The 25,726-nt window shown below is 52.0% G+C and overlaps 1 protein-coding gene across 5 annotated transcripts in view; it reads left to right on the top strand.

The window, feature by feature from the left end:
- Nucleotides 1-811: 811 nt before the first annotated feature.
- Nucleotides 812-25,726, top strand: part of RNF24 (ring finger protein 24) — a 29,919-nt gene continuing 5,004 nt past the window's right edge. The window contains exons 1-5 of one of the 5 annotated variants that reach the window (XM_039724558.1): nt 813-881; nt 9,700-9,782; nt 18,950-19,099; nt 24,544-24,586; nt 25,480-25,521. In XM_039724558.1, the coding sequence (XP_039580492.1) occupies nt 18,957-19,099; nt 24,544-24,586; nt 25,480-25,521 (228 nt within the window). In that variant the 5' untranslated portion in view covers nt 813-881; nt 9,700-9,782; nt 18,950-18,956. Of the gene's footprint in view, nt 882-6,155; nt 7,457-9,699; nt 9,783-16,339; nt 16,630-17,278; nt 17,651-18,949; nt 19,100-24,543; nt 24,587-25,479; nt 25,522-25,726 lie in introns of those variants that run through there. The other 4 variants (XM_039724530.1, XM_039724541.1, XM_039724522.1 and 1 more) reach the window with 4 other exon arrangements.

Here is a 25,726-nt window from a genome sequence, read left to right as displayed (position 1 = left end):
CTTTCCTTGCACATCTGGAACATCCCCGGAGCAGGGTGACCCTGGGTGACATCCCAGCTCCAGGGTGATGTCATTTCCCCCACAAGTGATGTCGTGTCCACGCAAAGGGACAGGGGCGGGGACAGCTGGAGGGGTGCAGGCAGTGATGAGCAGAGTGGGACAGTGCCCACCCGCACACCGCCCCTGGTGTCACCTGCTGTCCCCTCTGTGTCACCCCTCCTGCCACCTTGTCCCCACTGCCACCAAGCCCTGTCACCACCTTCACCCCATCCCTCCTGCCAGGCCATGTCCCCATTGCACTCGCTGCCACCCCGTCCTGTCCCCACTGCCACTTCAAGTCCCCAAAGTCATCTCCTGTCCCCACACAGCCCCCCACACACCGTCCCCTTTCCGCAGTGCCACCCTGTCCCCAGCATCAGGCAACAGCCCTGCCACCCTGTCACTTTAAGTCCTCACTACACCATCCCCGTCTCCAGTGCCAGTGTCCCTGCAGGTCCCCACTGTCTCCTTATGCCCCCACAACAGCCCTGCCACCCTGTCACTTTAAGTCCTCACTACACCATCCCCGTCTCCAGTGCCAGTGTCCCTGCAGATCCCCACTGTCTCCTTATGGCTCCAGTCACTCCCTGCCCGCTGTCGAGCCTCCGTCACCTCTGTATGTCCCATCCCATCGCCGTGTCACCTCCTTTCGCTGCCACCCCCTCATCTGTCACCCCCCCATCACCTCTGTCAGATCCCTTCTCCTGTCCCATCCCTTTCCCGTCGTTCCCTGCCACCCGCTTTCCTTGTCACTCCGGGCGGCGCGGGGCGGCTCCATCCGGGTCCTGCCCGGGCCGGGCGGTGCGGGCGGCGCGAGCCCCGGCGGGACAGCGCGGCGGCGGGTGAGTGCGGGGGGCGGGAGCCCCCTGGGGGGCCGGAGGACCGGAACCCCCCCGAGCGCCCGGGTGGGGGGCGGGGACCCCCCCCGGGGACCCCCGTGTGGGGTGGGACCCCTCCCTGTGCCTTGTTCTGTGGGGAAGGGACCCCTCTCCATCCCCTCTGTGTGCCTGGGGTCCCTCCCTGTGCACCCCTGTGTGGGGCAGGGTCCCTCTTGCAGCTCCGCTCTGGGCAGGACCCTCTCTGTGTGCCTTGTTCTGTAGGGAAGGGACCCTCTTGCAGCGCTTCTGTGCTGTGGGACCTCTCCCTGTGCCTTGTTCTGTGGGGCAGGGTCCCTCGTCCATCTCCTCTTTGGGCTGTACCCTCACTCTGCCTTGTTCTGTGGGGCAGGGTCCCTCGTCCATCTCCTCTTTGGGCTGTACCCTCACTCTGCCTTGTTCTGTGGGCAGGGTGCCTCCTCTATCCGCTCTTTGGACAAGACCTTCTCTCTGTGCCTTGTTCTGTGGGGCAGGGTCTGTTTTCCAGCCCTCTGTGGGCCAGGACCCTCTCCCTGTGTCTTGTTCTGTGGGACAGGGCTCCCCCTCCATCCCCACCGTGGGGCAGGGACACCCATGGGGGACAGGGGCACCCATGGGGGACAGGGGCACCCATGGGGGACAGGGTCCCCGTGTCTCTGCTCCACAGTCCCCTCTGGGACAGGGACCTCCCTCTGGGAACGGAGCAGCCCCCACGTCCCTGCAGACCGCAAAGGGGGCACTCTCGGGGGCTCTGGGCTGTGCTCTGTGCACTGTAGGGCTGCCATGGGGTCCCGCTTGTGGGGGCACAGGGGACAGCCCGAAGCTGGAGCCATGGGCTGGGACTGCATCACCTGTGGGACCTCTCCCTGTGCCTTGTTCTGTGGGGCAGGGTCCCTCGTCCATCTCCTCTTTGGGCTGTACCCTCACTCTGCCTTGTTCTGTGGGGCAGGGTCCCTCCTCTATCCGCTCTTTGGACAAGACCTTCTCTCTGTGCCTTGTTCTGTGGGGCAGGGTCTGTTTTCCAGCCCTCTGTGGGCCAGGACCCTCTCCCTGTGTCTTGTTCTGTGGGACAGGGCTCCCCCTCCATCCCCCCCGTGGGGCAGGGGCACCCATGGGGGACGGGGGCACCCATGGGGGACAGGGGCACCCATAGGGGACAGGGGCACCCATGGGGGACAGGGTCCCCGTGTCTCTGTTCCACAGTCCCCTCTGGGACAGGGACCTCCACAGGGCAACGGAGCAGCCCCCACGTCCCTGCAGACCGCAAAGGGGGCACTCTCGGGGGCTCTGGGCTGTGCTCTGTGCACTGTAGGGCTGCCATGGGGTCCCGCTTGTGGGGGCACAGGGGACAGCCCGAAGCTGGAGCCATGGGCTGGGACTGCATCACCCCGGAGGGATGGATGGAGGAGCGGGCTGGGGCGGCACAAAGGGACAGGGGACATGTCCCCATCCTGCCTGATGAGGGGCAGCTCCTGGGGGTCCCACCCCACGCTCGGCTCAGGGTCCCCAGGTCACCTCTGCTCCCGCTGGCTTGGAATCTGACACGTCCCCTTGCTTTCCTGGGGCTGAGACAGGACGCTGCGGGTTTCTTCTGCTTTAAAAGAAAAAGGAAAAAAAAATAGCCACCCAGAAATGGGAAAAGCTGCTTTTTTGGAGTTACACTGGGCTGCTGTTCCTGCCGTGCCCTCCCTGCTTTGGCAGGGGACCTGCGTGGCACCCTGGGGACTGCAAGCCCACGGGTAAAAATGCACCTCCTGCGGTTCGGGGTTCTGGGTTATTTCGTTTGCTCGCTTCAGCCTGCCTTTGTCTTCGGCCGGGGTGCACGGAGGAGAGCACGCGTGGGTCTCGGTCACCCCGGCTCCGTCGGATGTGCCAGCGTGTGTGTCCGGGGGCTGCTTCCCCCCTCCCGTGCACACCTTTGGCAGGAGGCTTTGGATGACATCTTGCTCTGGCACGCTTCTCGCCTTTGATCTCGAGTTTCCTGCCATGGATAACGTGTTCGGCAACACGCGAGCCCGGCTCCGCAGCTGCCGGGGAGGGCGATGCGGGTTCCTCCTCCTCCTCCTCGTCCCGGTTTTCCCCAGCTGGCTCCTGCCTACAGCTCCCGGCTTTCCTTTGTTTCGGGTGCCGCCAGGACGGGCTCTCACAGCCCAAGGATGCTCTGAAGGGAGCAAAGCCAAGCACAAAAAGACGCCTCCCCCCCCAGTCCCTTTGTTTCCAAGCGTTTGCGGGCTCAGCTGGTTTTTACACGGCGGCTATTCATGTGCCCAGACAGATACACCCGACTACTCAATGTCTTTTTTTTTTTTCCTTTCCCTATTCTGAGTTATTTTGGGTGCTTTAGTTTGCAGGGAGCACATCCCGGCTGCAGGCTGTGCCGGAGGGATGCAGCAGCTTTCTGGGAACGGGGTGAATTTGCCAGAAGCATAACTGGAACATCTCGTGGTTGTCCTCTGGTGTCCTCCTCACATCTCCTCGGGTGAGCAGAGCCATAAGCTCTCGGCACCACGCTGAAATCTGGGATCACCAGCCCTTCTCCTGGGAGAACTCTGACCCTGGTTTTCAAGCTGCTGCCAGCAGCAGCTTTGGGGACAGAGGAAGGTGAGCAAAACCCAGTGCTCAGCAGTGATGGCTGAAATCAGCCTTTTTAAAAAAATATATTCTTGACCTTACAGAAAGCAAAATATAAGTTCTACTATTATTGTCATCATTATTTTTAAGATTCCTACTGCTGTTTCATTTCCCTCAGGTGTTGGGTTTAACAGCGAAACCATCATCTGAATTCATTTGAATGCTATTTTTTTTTTGCACAACAGATGTACACAAAGCACCTTAAGCGTGTCAAACAGCCCCTGAGTAAATCATGTTGTTTGCTCTATTACTTTATTCATACAGGTTCAATGCTCCAGCTGATGCATCTGGAGTGCTGTGCCATCTGGAGCAAAAATTAAATACAAATTTGGCCCCTGGCCTGGAAAAATAACAACCCTGTGCCCCACTAATAATTGGCAGTGGAAGGATAGAGCCCCTGACAGAAGAACTGCTTGGGGGCAATGTGGAAGGAGCCCAAAATGCACTAATTGAGGTACTTAAAACATATTTTAAAAGGGAAAAGAAATGCTTCCAGCCCTGTGTGGCAGAAGCAGACAGGAGCAACAATGTGATCCCATTACCAAGTCATGGGGCTGTGCTGGCAGATGGTGGTCCTGATCCTGAGCGGGTGGTGGAGCTGCTGGAGGTGTGTGTGGTGGTGATTTCCCACATCTCCCAGCCTTGCTGCCGGAGGAAATCCCCTCCACAACCTCCGTTCCACCACTGCTCAGCTCAGGTTTGCTGATTTTGTCCCCGTTCACCAAAGCTGGGACACTCCAGGTCTGCTGTTGGGTTGCTGGCACTGCTGTTTGGTCAAAGGCTGTCGCAGATTTGGGGAGAACAAGATGTGGAGGTGGGTCAGCTCTGCTGGAAATTGCTGCTTGTGCATCCCAGGCTCAGATCCAGTCGCCTCCAGGTGTGATTGGAGATGACTGTGATGGACCAGCTGTGAAGGACACCTTGGGGTCAGCGTGCTGTGAATGTTGGGGGATCTGTTGGACCTTCAGATGAGGAACCCTGTGTGCCACATGGGAAATAAGGTGATGGCTGCTGGTTGCTGCCACTGTTCTTGGCTGGAGAGTGGTCCTGGCCCTGTCCTAGGGGAGAGGCAGGTGATGGGGTGGACGAGGAGGAGGAGGATTCCCTGGCAAGGAAGCAGCAGAGCTGCTCAGGATTATGGATCTGAACCAGGCCTGGAAGTTGTACCCAAGAAGAGCCAACTTCCAGCTGCTTCCTGGACTAAATGATGTGTGGGATTACAGGAGGACGCCTGGCTTTGCAAGGAGGGCTTTTGTGCTTCTGGACCATCTCTCCAGGTGTTCCCCTTTGGGTCACCCCTCCCAGTGACCTCCTGTCACCTCCGCTTGGGCTGTGTGGCAGAAGATGTGTTGTGAGTGATTGTCACTCACAGCCATAAAACAACACTTGGATGTGGAAGAGGTGGAGAGAGGCACAGCTGGTGCTTGTTTCCTGTTACCACCACCTGCACCTGGAGTCTTCTGCCTTGGGATGACAGGGTTGAGCCATGGTCCTCCACCTTGCCAACCTCCTGCTGCACAGCAAACCCAAACAAGTCCATCCTTGAGGCCGTGGCAGGGCACGTAGATCCTTCTGTTGGTCCTCAGCCAATTTGGATCGTTGGTGTGGAAGCCTGCAGGGTATTTTTTGGGGGTTGAAGCTCCCCCGGTCTCAGCAGTGAGCTGGGTTTGTTTGTTTGTATTCCTGCAATCATTCCCCTTAAAGCTGAGTGTTGTTGACACAAGATAAGATCGGCCGTCACAGCCATTCCCTCCCCTGTCACTGTTGCCCTGGAACCGCTCAGACTCACACTGGGAGTGGCCGTCGTGGTGTGCCCGTGTCCCCACCCCGAGCCGCTGACAGGGCTCTAAAGCGGCATCAGTGATGATGTGATACGGGGCTTAACTGCGAGCGAGCCCAGTCATCGCCTGAGCCCGGCTTAACTGCGAGCGAGCCCAGTCATCGCCCGAGCCCGGCTTAACTGCGAGCGAGCCCGGTCATCGCCTGAGCCCGGCTTAACTGCGAGCGAGCCCAGTCATCGCCTGAGCCCGGCGGTGCCGCTCGCTGCGCTGAGGAATGCCAGCGATCCCATGGAAAACGGATGCAAACCCACGTGTTTTTACTGCAGCCATGGGCAGTGGTGGTTTGCTTCCTGACCTGAGGGATGGAAAGCCTTGACATTGACAGTGGGCTGGAGCAGGGCCTGTTCCTCCATCCCGGGATGCAGCAGTCCCCGCTGGAGATGGAGCTGCGTCATTTTTGGATGCTGTTCCCTCTGGAGCAGTAACACAGGGAATGCGTAGTTTTTCTACTTGTCTGGCATGTTTAAATTCCATCAAAGAGCAAAAAACAGTCCTGAAGGGTTCCAGCCGCGTGTGGAGGGCTCCTGTGTCCTGCTCACGGACGGTTGCAGTGCTGAAGGGATGGCCACAGGAGACGAGCCCTGCCCTAATGCCAATGAGAGGATGGGCAGCAGGAGCTCGTGGACCAAATTAGCTGGAAGCAGCTGGCTCTGTGTAGCCAAAGTCTGTGAGGTCTCACATTGCTCCAGTGCTGGAGCTGAGCTGGATAAGGCTGTGGAAAAAGCAGAGATGTTGAGAAACAGGAGGAGCAGCGAGGGCAGGGTGGTGAGAAGCCTAGGCAGGGATGTCCTGCTTTTTCTGCTTCATCTTCGGGACTGTGAGTGTGAGGAGCAAGAAGGAATGACTTCTCCAGGCTTATTTTGTTTAGTTTTGATTTTGGGTGAGTTTGCAGGACACCAAGACTGCTGAAGAACTTGGGCTCTCCTGCCTTCAAGGGGGAAAAGGATCTTTGCATGGGAGGCCTATCCAATGTTTGAGGGACAGCATGCTAGCCAGGTCCTTCAGTGTGCTGTCTCCATGGAGGCAGGGGATGGAGATCCATGTGGCAGCACAGCCACAAGGGTTATTGATGTGTTGGAAACCATGAAAGCCCCTGAGAATGGTCACACAGGAACTGGGACTTCTCCAGAAAGGTGGTGGGATTGATAACCCAACTGAAGTGCAACTGCACCAACACCCACAGCGTGGTCACCAGCAGGAGAAGGATCTAGAAGGCACTGTGCATCAGGAAAGCTGTGACACGGTTGCCAGCAGAGAGTCATGTGGGATGACTCAAACAAATGGATTGCTGCAATGGATGGGGGTAACTTTCCATGATTTACCAGCAGCCCTGGCTAACTGGGAGGTCCCAGCTGACTGGAAGTGAGCAGATGTGACACACAGCTTCTTGTGAAGAGCAGGAAGGAGGATTTTGGGAACTACAGGGCTGTCAGTCAAGTGACAGGAGCAGATCACCCAAGTGCCTTCACGCAGCACCAACAGGGCAGTCAGGATCTGGAGCAGCCAGTGTGGGTTTGTGACATGCAGGTCCTGCCTGATCAACCGGATCTCCTTCTGTGACAAGGTCACCTGTTTTGGCAGGTGAAGGAGAGGCCGTGGGTGTGTCTTTCTGGACTTTGGCATGGCCTTTGACTCCACTTTTTCGTGGCAGGGGCTGAAGTCACCGTCCCTGGAGGGATTTAAAAGCGTGGCACTTGGGGACATGGGTTAGCGACGGCCTTGGCAGTGTGGGGTTGGCCTTACAGGGCTTTTCCAACCTAAACGATTCCATGATTCTGTGATTTTATTATCCCCTCAGAGGATTAATCCCACCACTAATGCAGCTTTTCACTCGCAAAGCGCTTTAGAGGAAGTTGTGCCAGGAGAGTGCGTGGAGAGAGAAACTGAAAGTGCTGAGCAGGAGCAGCTGCCCTCCTGCTTCCAGCCTCTCCCAGCCCGTGCAGTAGGAGTGGGTTTCCCAACTTCTTGGTTTATGGGAGTATTTTGGGAAAAACACAAGAGCTCCGTGACCGTGCAGTTTCCCAGGCGTGAAACCAGGGCATTTCAACTTTCCTATTGGTCCATTGAAATCCAGGAGGAGCAGCCCGCCAGGTAAGAAAGTGGGTGAAGCCAAATTACTCATTAGAACTGGGTTGGAGGGATCAGAATCTCCCACCCAGCAGCTTCAACCACAACAAATCCACCCAAGTGGATCGTGCCTCCCGCTGACCGGGGCTCTCGGGTTGTAGGGATCGAGTTAAACTTCTCTCCACGCAGAGCTTTGTCCCGAGCAGGCAAATATTTCCTCGGTGCTTTAACGACTCCCATTTTCCTATTGTTCCCTGTAAAAACCCGTTGCCAGGCTGGGCTTCCCCCGAGGCAGTTTCCTGGCTCTGTTCAAACGAAGCTGCGGGGTTGGGGTTTTTCTTTAGCTTTTTGGTTGAGAAGTGTTGGATGAGACCCGGTGTTTTGCTCTCGTGGCGTGTGAGATAAAAGATAAGGTTTTTGGAGGCTGTGTCGGTGGTGGCCATCTGAAGTGGGATGGGACTGTGTGATGTTGGGTGGTTTGAGGGCTGAATAAACTGGGACGAGCTGGCTGGAGCCTGTCTGGTGGTGCTCGTGTGGGTTTGGTGTCTGTCAGCTGAGCCCTGCACCCCAGTCTTGCTTGGCATTCACACCAAAAGACCCTCACTGTTTTGTTAAGTGTTGTTTGGGGGCGGCACTTTGGGAGTAAAAGCAGGAAAAATTGATCATTTTCTCAAGTATGGCTTTGCCTGAGGGATGCTGAGCTGTGTGTGATTCTGACCGTTCTTGGGGCTTCCTCCTTGTGTCCTCCTCCTCCTGAAGCACCTTCCCCATGCAGCAGGAGAGCAGGTCGAGGAGGTGGTGGGAAAGGTCTGGGATGTGTTGCAGCCAGGGGAGAGGGATGAAGCTGCAGACAAGCCTGGCATCAGGTGGTTTATTCCAGCCTTCTGTGCTAAAGCTGGGAGCAGGAGTGTTGCAGGGAGTTGGGAGATGGGACTGCAGTGGGGATGGTGGTGTTCTTCCAAAGCCAAGAGAAAATTTGTGCCTAAAGACTAAAAATTATATGTCCTGCAGAAAAATGGGCTGGAGAAGAGGGATTCTGCTGCCATCCTTTCAGGCACCTCCAAAAGGAGGGGTTTTAAGACAAGCTGATGAAATTGGGGCCTTGTTTATACCGAGGTCGGAACTTGCGCCTCTTTAGGTTTTTTTTTTTGATGGAATTTAAAAGAGGAAAGAAGTAAGCACTGACAAAAGTTTCGTTTCTTTCTTAGAAAACTTCTGTTTTCTAACAAAGTTACTTTTCCTCTCCAAAGGATCCCCTGAATCCTTTCTGCTTTTCCTCTCCAAAGGATCCCTTGAATCATTTCTGCTTCTTTTAGGTTTGATTTATCTCAGCTAATTGATGTTCTAAGCTGGCACATCCAACTTAGTAGCAAACTGCTTGAGATCAAACCCCACACTGCCTGTTTCATCTTCTAAATCAAATAATTTATTCTTCCATATTATGAATCACTCATTGTGAGGGCAGGAGCAGATCCCAATCTGTTTCCATGAGGGTGCCATGTTATATTTTCCTTATTAACCCAGGTCCTTACCACAGAGCTGTGTGGATGAAGGCTACTGTGTAGCTGGGCACAACTTGGGTTTTGTTGCTCAGAGATTTTTCTCTTTTTTCTTATTATTAAAATGATGTTTTCCTAAGCCAATGCAGAACAAGTCAGGTGATAGGGATGGATTTCTTTTTTAGCTGAAGCATCCATTTCCCTAAGAGTTGGAGCCCATCAGAGATGAGTTGTGAAGCCCTGGCAGGTTGCTTGCCCAGGATGGGATCTTATCTTGAGCCTACTGTGGATGAACTGATCAGGCTTGTCTTGGATACCCACATCATTCCAGACAACCCTCTGCAGCACTGGGCTGGAAATCCCCCTTTTCCACCCCAAAACCATCCCAGATGCAGATTTCTCTGTGAGGACTCGCTGTGTGGCAGCCATCTCTGCGGGCTGCTCCGTGCTTTTGTTTACATCTGGTAGAAAACTTCTTAAATTTCCTGGCAAGGGAGTAATTCTAATCCCTTTCAATGAGATCAAGGGATTAGTGTCTCAGATGCTTATAAAATTGTGAGGATTAGCCAAGCTTCCCCCCCATTCTTTCTATGCCACGTAACGTCATCGCCGCGTTTTAAATGGGGATTTCTGTGCTGTTACCAAGAGCTGAAGCAATTTCTGGGAGCCTCTGCGAATCCAAGCATTTAAAAACCATGTCTTCATCCTCTCCCTTGCTCCTTCTGGATTTTTGTGCAATTTTTAGGGTATTTTTCTCTTTTCTTCCAGCATCCCTGGTGCCAAACCACGGTAGCTGTCCAAGCAGATACGTTGGGTTTGCGTGGCTTGGCTGCGTTGCGGCGCCCGTGCAGGTAAGTAGGGAGCTGAGCCCAAAGTTTTCCTTCACAGAGACTTGCAAATTCCCATTTGAGAGGATCAGATCCCCCAAAAAAAGCGTTATTTCACGAGTTTGCCCCTCATTTCAAAGAATTTGGGTTTCTGTGGTCCATCCCCAGAGTGGAACGGCACTTCTGAGCCGACGGGATGCTCTCACCCCAACTGTTGGGAGCAGGATGAAACTCCACACACCCACATTCCTGCGTCCTCTTAATTACAACCTGCACTTTCATTAGGACTTGCTCCCTAACCAGCTCACAGGGAGCTGACAGGGAGGAGGGTTTAGTTCAAACCCTGTTGCCTCTCCCCTCAGGGCAGTTTTTAAATGCCTTTTCTCCCGGGTCGATGGCTGCGTGGTCGCTTGACCTGTGTGAGCAAAGCGATCCCGAACTGCCGAGTGGTAGGAGCTCAGAGCCAGGAATTCCTGGCCCCAACCCAGTAGAGTTTCAGAGGAGAGCTTTTAAATATATACAAAGACAAGCTCATAATTTCCACTCTACTAATGAGGCCACGGCGTTTTCATTGAAATGTGCCAATAGGCGCCGCGGTGGTATTTTAGCAGCCTTGTACTGTGAATCCAAATGTGATTTAACATGGCAGCCCCCGCAGAGCCGAGGAAAACTGGCTTCTCCCGCCGAATTTCAATGATGCTGCTCAGCAGCACCTCCCAGAAATCCCCTCCGTGGTGGGACCTCTCCTTGTGTTTCATCCCGATAAAGCTTCCCCCCCCTCTCCATGCTGGTGAAGGTGAGAATGGGTTGAAAGGGGGTATTTAGGAGGGAAAAATCTTAATTTAAAGCCTGGGTTTAACAGATGTGTGGCTGGCTGGTGCGAGGTGGCGATTTAACAACCGGGCTGGCCAGAAATATCATTAAATTGTAGTAAAAAAAAGGAACATGAGGGCTCCAGACATTGTGTTCTCTCTTGACCTTTAAAAAGCCACTCAAAGCTGCCAGCCTGCTCGTTGCTAAGCCACCTCCTTAGTGCCACTCATATATTTTCCCTTCTAGTAGGCGATTCAGCACCCGGGGATTCGTGGAGATCCGACAGTAAACTGTTACACGCCTGAAATTCCCACTGGTGGTTTTTGGCTTTGTAGCCTTGAAGCATTCGGAAAATATTTAGCAGGTTTTGTTCAGTCACTTGCAAGAAAAATGTAAATTTTAAGTAACTCACAAAAGGTGTTTGGTTTGCTTGCTTTTTTTTTTTTAACAAGTTGTGCATCAGGAGCACAGTGTAAATTGGGATTTTGCTTACTTAGGGCTCAATATATGAGGAGCCCCTGTAAGAAGCAGCATCCCTGGGCAAAGAAGGGGTTGTGGGCAGGTGCTGTTGAAAATTTACACTTGGTTGTCCATCACCTCCTGGTTACAGACCCCTGGGGCATGGGTATACCTGGATTTTAGAATGACAGAATCATGGAAAGGTTTACGTTGGAGTGGCCCTTCAAGGCCATCTCATTCCACCACCCTGCCATGAGCAGGATCACTTTCCACTAGACCCGGTTGCTCTAACTTTGCCTTGAACATTTCCAGGAATGGGGAATCCACATCCTCTCTAAACAACCTGTGCCAGTGCTTCACTAAGATCCCTTCATTTGCTGCACCTCACTAAGGTCAGGCCACAATTCCAGAAGAATAGGGAAAAAGGATGACATCCCATGGCATCACCCTTGGTGCTGAGACTCTGACAGAGGAGGAGAGGAATCTCTTGGTTGGTGAATGTTTCTCTCCAAGCACCTCACTTGGTTGTGCAAGTCTGGCTGTGGAAAAGTTCCATTTTCCATTTCCCACCTAAATTTTGAGGGGTTTTCCATCCTTGCAGCCATCTTTATTGTGCTAGTCCCATAGAGGTGAAGCAGTTTTTGTCCTGTTTCCATATGACTCCCAGGAGGTTTTTTTGCTGGACTCTATAAAGTGTTGCAAAACCATTCCAGTCTATTTTAGCAAGGGAGAAGGAATGATAAAAAAAAATGCTCCCCTAAATCCCAGTACTTGGGTCAAAACCAGGAAAGGGTGAACTGTCTGTGCAGCTCATTTTTTGAAAGTATTAGGAAAAATTGGAAACAGCAGTGACGTGGCATTGGTGTGAATTCTCAGCAGGGTTTGGGATTGTCTGGATTTTCCTGAAGCCTTTTTCAGGTTGTCAGGGTTGTAAAATACAAACCTGGCTGGATCAAAGGGGTCCTGGGGGAATAGCTGCTCCGTGGGATTTGTTTAGGGACTTTTTTCCCCAGTATCCAGTCACCAGCTTTTTCACTCTTCTCCATCCACCTATCTCTTCTTCTTAATTTTTATCTCAAATATAAATGGTGCAATTAAAAGGGTCCACAGAGTGCATTCCCAAGAACTGAAACGCAGGATCCAGGAGCAGACAACAGCAGCATAAAGAGGAATTCTTCCCTCTCTGGCCTCATGCTGCTTTTCTACCACAAGGCTTTACAGCCATCTGGATCCCCTTTCAGATTATGCCCCCCCTCACAAAAATCCATAACCTAGCAACCTTATTTAGTGTCAAGGAGATCATTCTGCCTTCCTGTTCCCAAATTGTGATTGGCTCCTCCAACTGCCTTTATAGGATGCTGCTGGCAGCTGTGATCCCATCACTGGTTCAGGGTGCTCATCTCCAGCAGGGCTTTGTAGGGTTATTGATCCCTGTGTGTTGCACTGATCATTATTTTCTTCCTTCATTAAAGGAGCTTAGGAAATGGGGGGAAAAGGGTTTTAGGGAGTTGTTTAATCCATCTGCTTCTCAGTATTAGAGTGGAGAGGGCAAGTTGGTCTTTGGCTCCACGGGAAGTGATTGGTTTTGGTTCAGCCTGAAGATGACTTGATCAAAGTGGGATGTTGTTTTTTTTTTCTTCCAGATGTGATATTTTGGGAGTCCCCATTGCTTCCCACAGCTCTGTGTCATCACCCAGGAAATTTCAGATTCCCTGGAGTGTTTAACACCAATTCCTCTTCTCTGACCCTTCAGCTGTGTAGGCTGAGTGTTTCTCAGGTAGTTTCCAATTTGTGTTCCCCAAGGAATGTCTTTATTGGGGAGCATTGTGAATGAGAAAAAGCTACCACAAATGAAGATGGGAGATTATTCCCACTTGCCTGTGCTCTCATTGCTCTTTTTGGGCTAAAATACACCCAAATTTAATAATGTGTGTCCCACCACCATTAGGGATGGCTCCTGCCTCCTCTTTTCACCTCAGGAGTACAAAGAGGGCTGGGGGCAGGAGGAGGCAGCAGCACATCCTTTCCCACCACACTTTTGAGAGGAAGAGTGAGCTCACCAGGTTATGACGTTGGAACTGCATGCCAGGAAAAGGGGGGGAAAATAATTACAAATCCCCAAGGCCAAAGGGGAAAAATTCCTCAAGTGTTATTTCATCTCCAGGCAGTGAATTGAGCTGTCCTTGGGCAGCTCGTGTGAGCCTTTCCGAGAGAGGCGCTGCCAGCTCTGTTTCAAACCCTCCTGGGAAGTGATTCTCAGCTCTCCTTCCTGATGGGAGCTCAAACAGGGCTTTCCTCCAAACTCTGCTTCTCCCTCCTCCAGACTGTATTAAATCGTGCTATTGATTTTATTTTTTTTTCTATTTATTTTTGCCATTCCTGGAACTTGCAAAATCAGCCCTGAGCAAACCTCTGGTTTGCTTTTCCAGCGGCGCTGGGAGAAAGAACTTGACTTTACAGTGGGTGATGGGAGCTGCAGCTGACCCATTTCTGCACGTTTCTCTGCCAGTGGTAGCAAAAATATTTTTCCACTTAAAGGTTCTCTTCAGTTTTACAGTTCTGGGATTAATTGTTTCTTCAACTGCCTGGAATCAGAAGGACTTGCTGGAAATTGCAGCAGTTCAGTCGTGCTGCCGGATGTTGCTTTCCTTAGACTTTCCTATTTTTTTCCAATTGCTTTGTTGTGTTGTCACATCACTTTCTGTGTCCCCTGCCCAGAGGCAATGGAGAGGGTTAAGGTTTTGTGTTTGGTGTCAGCCAGCTGGGGAACACAGCCAGGAAATTTCCTGATTCCAGTTCAAAAAAAGCATGGGATCCGCTCTCGGGGAGGAGGGATCAAAGGTCCGAAGCCCTTTGTGCTTGGAGGTCAGTTTGGTTCCTTGGATGTCCAGGCACACAACAAAAACCCACCAGCACCCCAAGCCTGCAGGCAGCCAAAATGGGTGAAACAAATGGGTTTTTGTACTGTTTGACACCCAGAAGTTCTTTCTGTTGCTGTGATGGTGCCGCATCACCGCAGCCAAGCTTTGCTGGATCCTGGTACAGCTGTGCCTGTGGTGTGAGGGACCTGTTGGGATGTTCCCTCTTCCCTAATCAATAACCCTGCCAAGCCTTGCACCATCCCTCACGCTCCTCCATTTCCTGCCAGGTTTGTGGAGTGAAGGATCTGGGCCAGGTTGGATGCTCGGAGCTGGCACTGGATGTGGCATCCCCATGGTAGCACTGTAGCTCTTTGAAATTGCATCATGCCAAGAGGTTTTGTTTTCACCTCATGTTGTTCCTTGGTTTTGGACAGCAAAGGCCATCACCCCTGGCTGGAGCAGCACTGAGTTTTTCCCTGCTCCATGATGCAGCTGTGTGGCATCTCTGGGGTGACGGTGGTGCTGGTTTGGGGCTGGCTCTGCAGCTGCCTGTGATTTTCCCATCGCCACGCTGCAGATCCTGGTGCTGGACCAGCTCCAGAGACAGAGCTGAAGGAAATTCCTTCCAGCTGCTTGAGGTCAGGGCTTCACTTTGCTTTTGGGGTCCACGAGGGGGATTTTTTGCCTGCAAGTTAAACGAGGGCGTCTCTGGCTGCTGCTTCTTAACACCTGGAAGAATCTTTTTCTTTTAAATATTATCCCGTTGGTCACAGCCATTAAATAACCTTCCTCTTGTAGAATCATTCCATGGAAGAATACCCTGCTTTGCAACACAGCTTGGGCTGTTTCAGAAAGGTCTTGTCAGCTGCTCCCAGTTTAACTTTCAACCAGTTAATAACGCTTTTGGTTAAACCTGTCTGAAACACGTTGCGAAACGCCTTTGAAACTCGAGACGCCGTTCACGCCCGCTTGAAACCTTTCCCATCGATAAAATATTCCAGCTTGGAGTTTGGCCACGGCTTAGCATTCACTTTTCCCTGAGATTCGTGATTTCAGGGCTGCCTGTGTCTGGCTCTGCTGGGTGTTTGAAGCTCAGTGTTTCCTGGAGATGGGTTGGCTTTGCCAGCCTGGCCGGTGGGATGCCCAGACCACCAGCTCCATCCAGTTAATGGCTGAGGAGATTCAGTCTGAGTTTGCTTTGAACCCCTGTGGAGAAAGTTGTTTGTCTTGAAAACATAAAGTAAATCCCTCTAAAAACAGGAGTTTATTTACAACAGCAGAGGCAGAAGCCACTGCTCCACCCAGCATGTGGGCTGTATTTAGGTGTGAGGATGCATGGCCCCTTTATGCACTGATAAATATTATTTATTATAAATAAATAATAATAATTTTTTTGAAAAAGGACAAGCAGCTCCTTTTAATAAGTAAAACCCCAAGAAGGAGCACATGTTCCAATCTATGTGGCAAAGCAGCAGGGAAGCAAAAATCTGCAGCTTTCAACCCATGGCATTGCTTTAAATGGAATCCCTGGTGTCACCTCCTGGCTTCCCTCCTCCTCCCTGCCTCAGTTTCTCTACCTATGAGAAGACAATTGCATGCTTTATTAATCCCTGTGAGATCTCCTGAGGAACTCTCTGGGTACGAGGTTGGCCCCATGTATTTAATTTGCTCTAATGGGGATTAATTAGGGACGTGGCTTGGTGAGGTTTACCTTTCACAGCCCAACTGTAATCACAGCCCTGCCACGCTGGAGCTGGCTGACCTGTGACACTCCCTTCCTTGGCTGCTCGATGGGCCATTAACCAGCGCTTTGGCTTTTAATTAAAGCTGGGTTTTGTCCTCCTTGGAGAAATGTGGATGTGCTTGGCCCCACGTTGCTGAGTCATTGGAGGGTGTAAGGAAGGAGATGTGGGAGCTCAGGTTGTTCTGCCATGTGTGCCTCTCTATATCCCAGGACAAGGAGCCATTGTTCCTTGCTATTTTTCACAGAATCATGGAATTGCAGAATCATGGAGTGATTGGGGCTGGAAGGGACCTTAAAGCTTATCTCATTCCACCCCTCTGCCATGGGCAGGAACACCTTCCACTATCCCAGGTTGCTTCAAGCCCCATCCAAGCTGGTCTTGAGCACTTCAGGGATCCAGGGGCAGTCACAGCTTCTCTGGACAACCTGTGCCAGTGCCCCCTTTTCTATGTGCAGCCTGTGTCCCCATCCCAGGGGTTTCAGGGACCTTCTGGGGGCCATGGATGCCCCACAGGCATCATCTCCCTGCTCTGAGATGCCTTGACCATGGAGAGAGCAACAGGGAGGCTTTTGTTCTACACCAGAAACTTTTCATCCTTCTTTATGGCTCCTTTTTTATTTCTTTTGGCTGAGCCCTTGCAAATCTGAAGCAGCTTAAGTTCCTCCAGCCCACTCCCCTTAAAAAAAAAAAAAAACAACCCCAAAGCTTGGCTGCTTGAAATCATCAGATTTCACTGGAGTCTTTTAAAGTTAACAGTTTCCTGGATCCTGGGCAGACTAAGTGATTTTTCCCCTTTAACCTCCCTGTTTTTTGCTGTAACGTTTCTCAGCTGTTGCAGCAGGAGGGAGGGAGGACCAGGGCAGCAGCTCCAATGTGGAGAAGGTTATTTCACACGGGGGTTGGATGAATCTGGTGTGGGATTCCCTGGATTTGCACCACAGGGGACAGAAAGGTTGTCCCCAGGAGGCTGAGCCACCACGACATGGCTGGCAGGTAGGTCATGGCTGCATTCATGACACCCTTTGGGGCAAAATATTAGGGAAATGGTTCCATTGGAGAGGATAGTGGGGTGCTGGGGGTTGGTCTGAGCTCTGTTTCTGCTGCCTGTTTATTTGCTGAGGGCTGTGATGGTTCCTAGCTGTGCTCATGGATGTGGGGACTGCTGCAAGAGCAGCACAGCTCAGGTGCACGAGGAACTTTTCTGGCTTGATGGGATTTGCTGCTCCAAATGCAGCCTTGGTTGTTCCTTACCCACGGAATCTCTTAGTGGGATTGCTGAGAAGAGCATCACAAGTTAAAATAATTGTAAAGGAAAGAAAAGCTGCAGTCCAGTGCTGGGTGGTTTTGTCCTCCAAGAGTTGTTTCTCCTTCCTTGCAAAAAGTCACCTGGAGCTCTCCCAGACTGAGGAGGTTTCTCTGGGGTGGTTGAGGAGCTGGAGGCAGCCAACCTTGGCCAAAGGCAGTGATTATCACCCAAGGGTGAGGTGGGGCAGCATCCTCCAGCTGAAACATCCTCATGCCATGCCCGAGGGGAGCCCCTGACCTGTCCCAAATCCCTCTGACCCAGCGGGACTGGAACCCAAACGCAGCCCTGCGACGCCGAGCTGCGCATTAACTCCGCCGGAGCTGGGAACAAAGGTTTGGGGGCTGGATTGGGCTTTTTAAAATTTATTTGCAAAGCAAACCAGCTCAGCTGAGCGGAACAGGCGTCGGTGGAGCAGCGTGAGCTGCCGGGTGGTTGCTGGGCTATAAAATCCCATCCCCACCAGCGCTGGCAGGGGGATGTGCCGGCTCCCTGAGCTCTCAGAGCGTTTCCACGTTGGCCAGGAGAGGTTCTGAACATGCGTGTTGGTCTCTGGAGGCTTTAATCAAATCCAGGCTTTACCAGAAATCGCCTTGAAACTTCCAGCGAGCTGAGGAAACTGAAAGCAGCCGGAGCAGGGAGGCTCCCGGGGCTGGCAGGGATGTTGCCTTCAGCAAGGGGATAGTCCCGGTGAGGCAGCCGGGATGAGAGGTGAGTCTGCTCCCCGTGGGAAGTCAGAGGAAAACCCACAGGGTTTGGTAAAAAGGGGGCCTCAAGGGGGAAAGATTTGTGAGTGAGGACACTTGGATTTTGGAGCATTGCTCCCTGGCGTGTGTGGGTTCAGATCCTGCGGTTTCCCCACCGTCTTCCCACCCTGTGCAAAATGAGGAGCTGTGCAATTACTGCGCCGTGGAAAACTCCCCGCTCCAGGGGAGGGTTTTGTTATCCCTCGGTGATTTTATTTGGGAAACAGGGCTCAGACTGCAGGTACTTTCCTTGCTTGTAAAACTTCATTGCACGTTGCTCTCCTGTGGGCAGAAGGGAAAACAAGGTGTATTTTTAACTTCCTTTCCTAAGCTGGGGGCAGGGGAACCTTATGCCCAGCCAGCAACGGTTGTGATCATCTGAGGGTGAACGGTTCAGAGAATGAGAGGAAGATAAGAGATAATAAATAAGAGCAATTAAAATCCTGGGGGAGAGGATTTGCTGGAATTGTTATATCCCAGACAGCTGCTCGGGGTTTAATTGGGGCTCTCCAAGGGGAGGGAGGTTTTGGTCACGGGTCCCAGACGTGGGATATGACAGCCAAAATTGCTGCCTCTTCCTCTTGGCTGTCTCTCGCTGGTGCCTCGGGGCTTTCCTGGGGGGAAGGAGCCTGGGGCTGTGCTGAGGAGTGAAGCTGAAACCTGCAGAAGTGCTCTTGAACCACCAAACCTGTGTCTCAGATGGGGAAACAAACAAAGCCTGCTTTACAGAGTCCACAGTCTCCCCATAATTCCTCTCAGAGGCACTGCTGTGTGTCCTGGGAATGTCCTTGTCCTCTTCCTTTTCATCTTTGATGATTTTGGTGGTGGATTTCTATGGAATGAGGAGTCAGTCTGAAAAACCACTGGAGGGGAAGGGAAGGCAAACTTGCTCCAAGGCTTCCTGGCTGCTTTCAGTATTTTTACCAAGTCACTGTGGGGTTTGAGGGATGCTGGCTGCAGCTGGGGCTGCTTGGATGCAATTCCCACTGTCCATCTCATCCAGTGTTTAACTTGGAGGATGATGTGTGAAAGGAAAAGAGCTGGAGGAGAAGCTCACAGTGGGAGAAGGAAAATCCCAACCCCAGCTGATCCAGCCCTGCTTTGTTTTCAGGGTTACCAAGATGGGAACTTGGTTTTGGGCAAGGAGGAGGGGATGAGTGAGAAGTCATCTCCAGCCCCCTCCACATCCATTCAAGGACCACTGGTCTGCAAAGTGCATTCCTCAGGAATGTCACATCCCTGTGTTTTCTCCCTGTCTCCACAGCCTACCCATGAGCTCAGACTTCCAGCATTACAGTTTCAGGATGCCGAACATCGGGTTCCAGAACCTTCCTCTCAACATATACATCGTGGTTTTCGGCACAGCCATCTTCGTCTTCATCCTCAGCTTGCTCTTCTGTTGCTACTTGATCAGGTAAGGGAATATTCTAAGGGAATGTTCCACTACTTGCAGGCCCACCACTGATCCCTCCATCCCAAAAAGAGGATGGCAGCACCTTATTTCCTTGACACATCTTATGTCAACCTGATGCCCCACAAAGCAGTCACATTATCCACTTCAAACCAGGAGATAGACATTTGCTAATAAAGGTATGGAATTGTGGTCAGCTTCTCAGAAATCCTGGAAAGGGATGTTTCATGGTCCCTGCTTTCTGCTTAATGTTTCAACACATTTCCCTCTGTAATGAGTAACTCGTGTCCTGCGTGCCTAAGGAATGTTTAATACCTGCTCCGTTGCTTATTGAACACAAATTGCTCCTTCAACGGCACAGTTTGGAGATTAATGATGCAGAGTTGATGTGTTAATCTGAGCAATGGGGGAGCAGGATGGCAGGGTTAAAGGTTGTTTCAGTTTGGGGCTTGTTTTAATTATTTTATGGGCCATTGGGGAGATTGTTGGGCTGCTAATTGAGAGGAGAAACTCTTCCTGACAGAGGGAAAATGAAGCAAGTGGGCAAAAACCCCAGTGCCTGAGCATTGAGGTGGTGATGGAGATGAGTTGTGCTGATAACCCAAGATGGAGGCTGGCTGTGCTTCAGCCTGTGCCTGGGAGCAGAGGCCATCATTCTGCCAGCAATGGTACCCAAAATTTTGCATTCCCACAGCTCTCCTCTGCAACTTTTCCATCCCCTTTCCTTCCCCTCTGTCTTTCCAGCTGGCCCCAGCTCCCTGCAAGCTGTGCATCCATCACATCCCTTCCCTGGTACCCAGTCTCTCCCTGCACCACAGCAGCCAGTCCCACCAGGTTATCTATCCAAAGGGTGTTGGAAATATCTTATCCTGCTCTTATAGACCAGGAAAATGAGATTTCAGTATCTACCTTCTAAATACTTCATAATTCCCACCCATTTTCAGTTCTGTATGAAGCAAAACCTCATCAAACATGCAGATGAGCCCAAACCCAGGTTTACCAAGGGTGATTGGGGCTGCTTGGGCATCATATCTTTTTTTTTTTCCCCACAATTATGAAAATTGTGTTTTGAATGTGTATGAAAATAGATCAGAGGTGTTCAGAGGGCTCAAGGACTTGTTTTGCTCAGGTAGAGCTCGAGTCTATATGGCTCACTTAGAAAATTGCAGAGTTTTGGACTTTGAGAGTATTTTCCTGGGCACTCGCTGGGTGTGTTATGCCCCAAAGAAGGAATAACAAGGAGTAATGTCTGGAAGGTCAAGCCAGAAAATCTTTAAATTTAGAAGCTGGAGGCGTGTTGTAAGAGAGAGAGGGTGAGTAACCGGTGAGGGAAGCCAGCAAGGAAGTGGCAAGTGCTCAGTCTCCTCACGTCTTTAAATCAAGAGCGAGGACCTTTCTGGACGAGACGCCTTGGCTCCTGTTCCTGAGGTGCTATTTAGCAACCCATGATAGATGTGGAGTTGGATTAGGTCATCCAGTGATCCCTTTATAGCCCAAAACCCTAGAGAGACTCTACAAATGGCTCTTCAGCCCTCCTCCCTCAGCTCTTTTATTGGCAGAAGAGAACCAAAACAGGATCCTCCAGCCCCCATTGGGGAGGGTTTTGCTGTGCCGTGGGTTTTAGCTGTGCCAGTGTCCCAGGAGCCTCCACCTCCACGGAAGCTGCTCTGTAATCTCAGCTCATCTGGGATATAAAAGTCTGAATTTTGGAAGCATTGTAGGTGGACAACAGGATGAGGACCACCCACCTGCAAGAGCAGAGAGATCAACAGAAGGACAGGGTGGTCCCCTCCAGAGCTCCAGGGCTCTGCTTCCATCCATGGGGGTTCTTTGCAGGTCACAGCAGCTCCTGGCTTTCCCATAGGTGCAGCATCAACACAGCCCTTCCTCTCCCTCCATTCCCATAATCTCCAAATATTTGGCAAACACCAAGCAAGGCTCATGACACCATCCTCAGGCCCTGGTTCTCATTTCCTGCTCTGGATCAGAGCAGCCCCTGCAGCTCTCCCTGAATCCCCAGCTGGGGAGGCATCCAGAGTGTGGAAGAGCCAATATGAGGTGTATTCACCCCAAATCACAGAGCTGATGGCATTAAATAAAAGATGTGCTGGGGAAGGAGAGGACATGGGCTGTGCTTTGCATTTGTGTCAATACAAGCTGTGCTGCCTGCTCCAGGGGAAGGAAAAATGACATTTTTAATTGGATTGGCTCAAAACAAGAGTCCAGTTTCACAACAAAAATCATCATTGCCTGTGTATTGTTCAGGTGAACCTGAGCTTTTCTGGTGCTGCAAACCACTCAGGTCAGAGCTCAGGTCCCTCATGGCTGCTGCCTCTGCTCAGCAAGATTGCAGATAAAAAAGGAACAAGGAAATGAGATTTTGCAGGCAGCTGGTTGTGTCTGATCTGTGCTGAATTAATGAAAGTGATAAACTGATGTTGCCTTTGGTCCCATAAAACCCAGTCCAGAAGGATGCTGAGCTGAGCAATGCCACCCTTGCTGTGGGTCAAGTCTGCAGCATCCTCTCTCTGTGCTTTGCTGTGGATCATCCAGGGCTCATCCCTGCCCAGCCTGGAGCAGCTCAAAGTCTCTGGGAAGCTCAGGGTACACAGCACCTAAAAAGCCTTTTTTTTTCTTGGGGGGTTGTTTCCTGCTGCATTCAGACCTGCCAGGATCCAACACAGTGGTTGGGTTTTGTGTTCAGACAAAGGAATGGAGCTGGGGAAGGGTCTGGAGCCCCAGGAGTGGCTCAGGGAGCTGGGAATGGGCTCAGCCTGGAGAAAAGGAGGCTCAGGGGGGACCTCGTGGCTCTGCACAGCTCCTGACAGGAGGGGACAGCCAGGGGGGGTTGGGCTGTGCTCCCAGGGAACAGGGACAGGAGGAGAGGGAACGGCCTCAGGCTGGGCCAGGGAAGATCTAGATTGGATATGAGGAAAATTTCTTCATGGAAAGGGCAGTCAGGCATTGGTACAGCTGGACTCCAGTGTTGGGAGTCCCCAGCCCGAGGGAGATTTAAAAGCCATGTGGATGTGGCACTTAGGGACATGGTCAGTGGTGGCCTTGGCAGTGAAGGGGGACTGGATGATCCTAGAGGGCTTTTCCAACCCAAATGGCACTTAGGGACATGCATTAGTGGTGGCCTTGGCAGTGCTGGGGGACTGGATGATCCTAGAGAGCTTTTCCAACCCAATCGATTCTGGGATTCCATGAAGAGCCCAAGGAGCCCGGCTGAGCTGGGGACAGCAACACAGTGATGGGATAAAAAGCCAGTGCCCAGGGCCTTTCTTCTTCTTCTACTATAAAGCATCTAATATGGAAACCTCAGAGGTAAACCTGCAAAACATTTTTCCTCTGCATTTTATCCCCATGGTTGTTCACGTGCTGTAGGTGATTCAGTCACGCAGAGAAGCAGGGAGCTCCCACTCCTGCAGGAAGAGATCCCAAAGCCCCAGAGAGGCAGTTGTTCCTTCAGGGAGGGTGACAGCACACAGGATCAGCAGCCAGGCACTGTGTGGTCCCTTATCTCGGGCAGACATCTGCCAGGAATTCCTCGGGAGTCACAGCACTTGACACGAGATGGATGGAGCCTGCTCCCACAGGGAATAGCGCTTGCCAGGACCCGGGGTCTCCTCACGACAGCTGCCCCACCAGCATCCATCTGGCCCAGGATCCTGGCTCAGAGAGCAAGGAGGAGCAGGCTGAGCTCGCACGCTTCGCCACCAGATGTGCTCGTGCTGCTCCCCAGTACCTCCAGGGAGGAATTTTTTTGGGAAAATCTCCCTGTCTAGCTCAGCACAAGCCCAGGGCATTGCAGATCTGCGCTTCCACAGCCAGGTGGTCACTTCCTCCCCACCACTGCTCCAAGGTGCTCCAGTGGCTCAGACCCTTGGTGGCCACTCAGTGCTCCATCCAGAGGGATGCTGCTTCCCATTCCAGGCGAGTTTTCCCTTGCCTGTGGCCTCGCTTCTCCCCATCTGTGTTTCATAAGCGCCTTCCCAGCCGCCGGATCCCTGCGGATTGGGCCGGTTTCATCCTGTTCCCTCTATTGTTCCTGCATCTTCTGCTCATGTTTCTGTTCAAGGTCACTGCCAGAAGGATGAGACCCCAGTCTCCTCCTCCTTCTCTTCCTCCTCCTCCTCTTCTCCTCCTCCTCCCTGCCTGCTGCAGTGTTTTCCATGGTTCCTGCCAGGCAGCATTGCTGGAGCAGGAGGGATGGCTCCCCGTGAGATTTGGGACTCAGGAGCTTTGTGCATCTCTCTCTGCAGCATTAAGGTGCATTTTTACCCATCCCTCACCTTCTAAGGCCCACAATATTTTGGGGGAGGGTGGCAGACATAAGGAAATCTTTTTCCATGCCATTTTTACGTCTCCCCCACTACAGCATGGCAACGTTGGAAAACCCCCAGAAGCTCAGGTTGAAGCAGTCAGGAATTTCAGACAGCCCTCAAATTATTTTTGCAGGATAGAAATTCCAGGCAAGGGGGTTTCCCATCTGAAATCACTTGGGGCTGGTTGTGGAAAATATTCCAATGGCTCTCCAAGCCCTGCAGCCACATATTGAGTCTGTATTGAAAGTCCTTGGCCAACTCTTCAGCCCTGGGGACTTCCCTCCTGAGTTTTCCAAGCACTTTATTAAATGCCATGTCTGGTAATGAGAGGCAATATTGGTTATTTTAATTTTAAGTGTATTTATTTTAGGAGCATAATGGGTTTCTCCAGCCAGCAGATGCCTGTGGAGCACTCTGCTGGCTCTGACTCTGGAGAGGAGAGGCTGGGGAGGGAGGGAGGGGATGGAACCAGCACTTTGCTTGTGCCCTAAAATTCCTGCTGGACATCCCACTGCAGCAGGTGTTCTTGGAGCAGGCCCATCCCATTCATCTCCATCCCTCACTTTGCTCCAGGAGTGGATGTGGTTTGATTGATCTTGGAATTGAGGATTAAGCTGTGTTTGAGGAACCCAGTGTCACCCAAGCAGCATGATGGGGGCTTTGGTGGGAAACCTCTGGGCAGGGTGTCCTTCCCTGTCCCTGCTGGAGTGGGAGCAGGGCTTTCCTCATGCCTTGGAAAATGGTGCTGCATTCAGTGCTGGAAGTGTTGCCAGCAGAAGTGGTTGGAAAACTGAGGGGGTTTATGGCAGACTGTGATTTCCTCACCCACTTTTTCTGCTCCTAACTATGTGGTTGATGTGTGCTTGGAAAATCAGGGAGGTCAAAAGAGGGATAAGGGAGGAGTTGTGTGCATTGGGATGGAGACATTGCCCTGCCAGCAACAGGGAAAGCTGGATGCTGCCTAAACATGTCATTTCCTGTGGCCATTCTCATTTCTGAAATCAAAAATGTAAAATATGGCATGTTAAAGCTGGAAAGGAGGGACGTGGAATGTTTGAGGTATTTCAATAATCCTGATTTTTTTGCCTGACCTCACGTTTCTCCCTGCTTTCATTGCAGGCTCAGGCATCAGGCACACAAAGAGCTTTACGCCTACAAACAGGTGAGATGATCCTCTAACCTTTTTTTTCCCCTTCCCTCCTCCCTAGTGCCAAATCCATCAATTTTCCTCATGCTGTTCCTCTCCTTGGGAGGTTTCTGGCCCTCAAAGGGCAGTTGTAGCACCTAGGACAATCTGTCCCTGCTGATTTTATTGTCCCCTACCAGCTGGGCCCCCCAGGACCATCCCTCACCTGCTTATCCCCAGGTTTTCCTTTTTTCATCCTCAGTTTTCCACTGAGGTCCTGAGCAGTGGGAGCATCTCCACACCTCTGGAGCACCCCCAGCTCTCCAGCCTCACCCCCTGCACAGCAGTGATGCCATCACTCCCCCAGTCACCAAACTTAGATTTTGTGGGGTCTGCATCTGCTCCCAGGGTTGGATCTGGCTGCTCCAAATCCCTGAAGCCACAGGGAGCAGCTCCATGGGGAGCCCAGCTCTTCCCTGCACCCACCTGCACTTAGAGTTAAAATAAACACAGCCCAGAGGTGTCAGGCTGCTGCTCCCACGTCCTGTTTTTTTCCAGGATTTGTGGGATTTTCTGCCTCTGACCCCTTGGTCTGTGCAGGAAGCTGGGTGGAGCTGGGCTGAAAGCACCCCTAGACAGTTGTCCTGCATTTACAGCCCTCTCCAGGTGCTCAGCTTGGATGGAGGGAAAGTGAAGTGATAGCTCAGGAGGGTTAAATTTGGGAGGAAACCTCCTGGATTTGGTCCTTGTGGTTTTGTCTTTCCCCTCCTCCTGTCCCTGCACAGGGCCCCTCGTGCTCCCTGGCTGTGCTGGGTTTACTGGGGGGTTTCCAGTTCTACTGGGACACTCAGTGGGATCCCTTTTAGAGATTTTTCCTGGGAATGCTGATGGCAGAAGCTCTGTCCTGACCCCAGCTCTTTGCCTTGCAGGTCATACTCAAGGAGAAGGTGAAGGAGCTGAACCTCCATGAGGTGAGCACATCCTGGGCCAACAAAAGCTCCCTCTCCCCCCTCTTCCTCACCCTGGGGAGGGGGAAAAACCCCAAATTCCACTCCCCTGGGAGCAGAGCATGCAGCCAGCTGTACTTTGGAGATGGGGAAAGATCCTCTGCAAAAGTCTGGATTAAAGTCTCTCCCCGCTCCCATCTCCCCTTGGCTTTTCCTGCATCGTTATTGT

Source organism: Passer montanus, unplaced genomic scaffold, assembly GCF_014805655.1.
Source record: "Passer montanus isolate IOZ18808 unplaced genomic scaffold, ASM1480565v1 scaffold109, whole genome shotgun sequence".
NCBI lineage: Eukaryota > Metazoa > Chordata > Aves > Passeriformes > Passeridae > Passer > Passer montanus.
The sequence above is the reverse complement of the archived record's forward strand: the minus strand, read 5'-3'. Positions and strand labels throughout refer to the sequence as shown.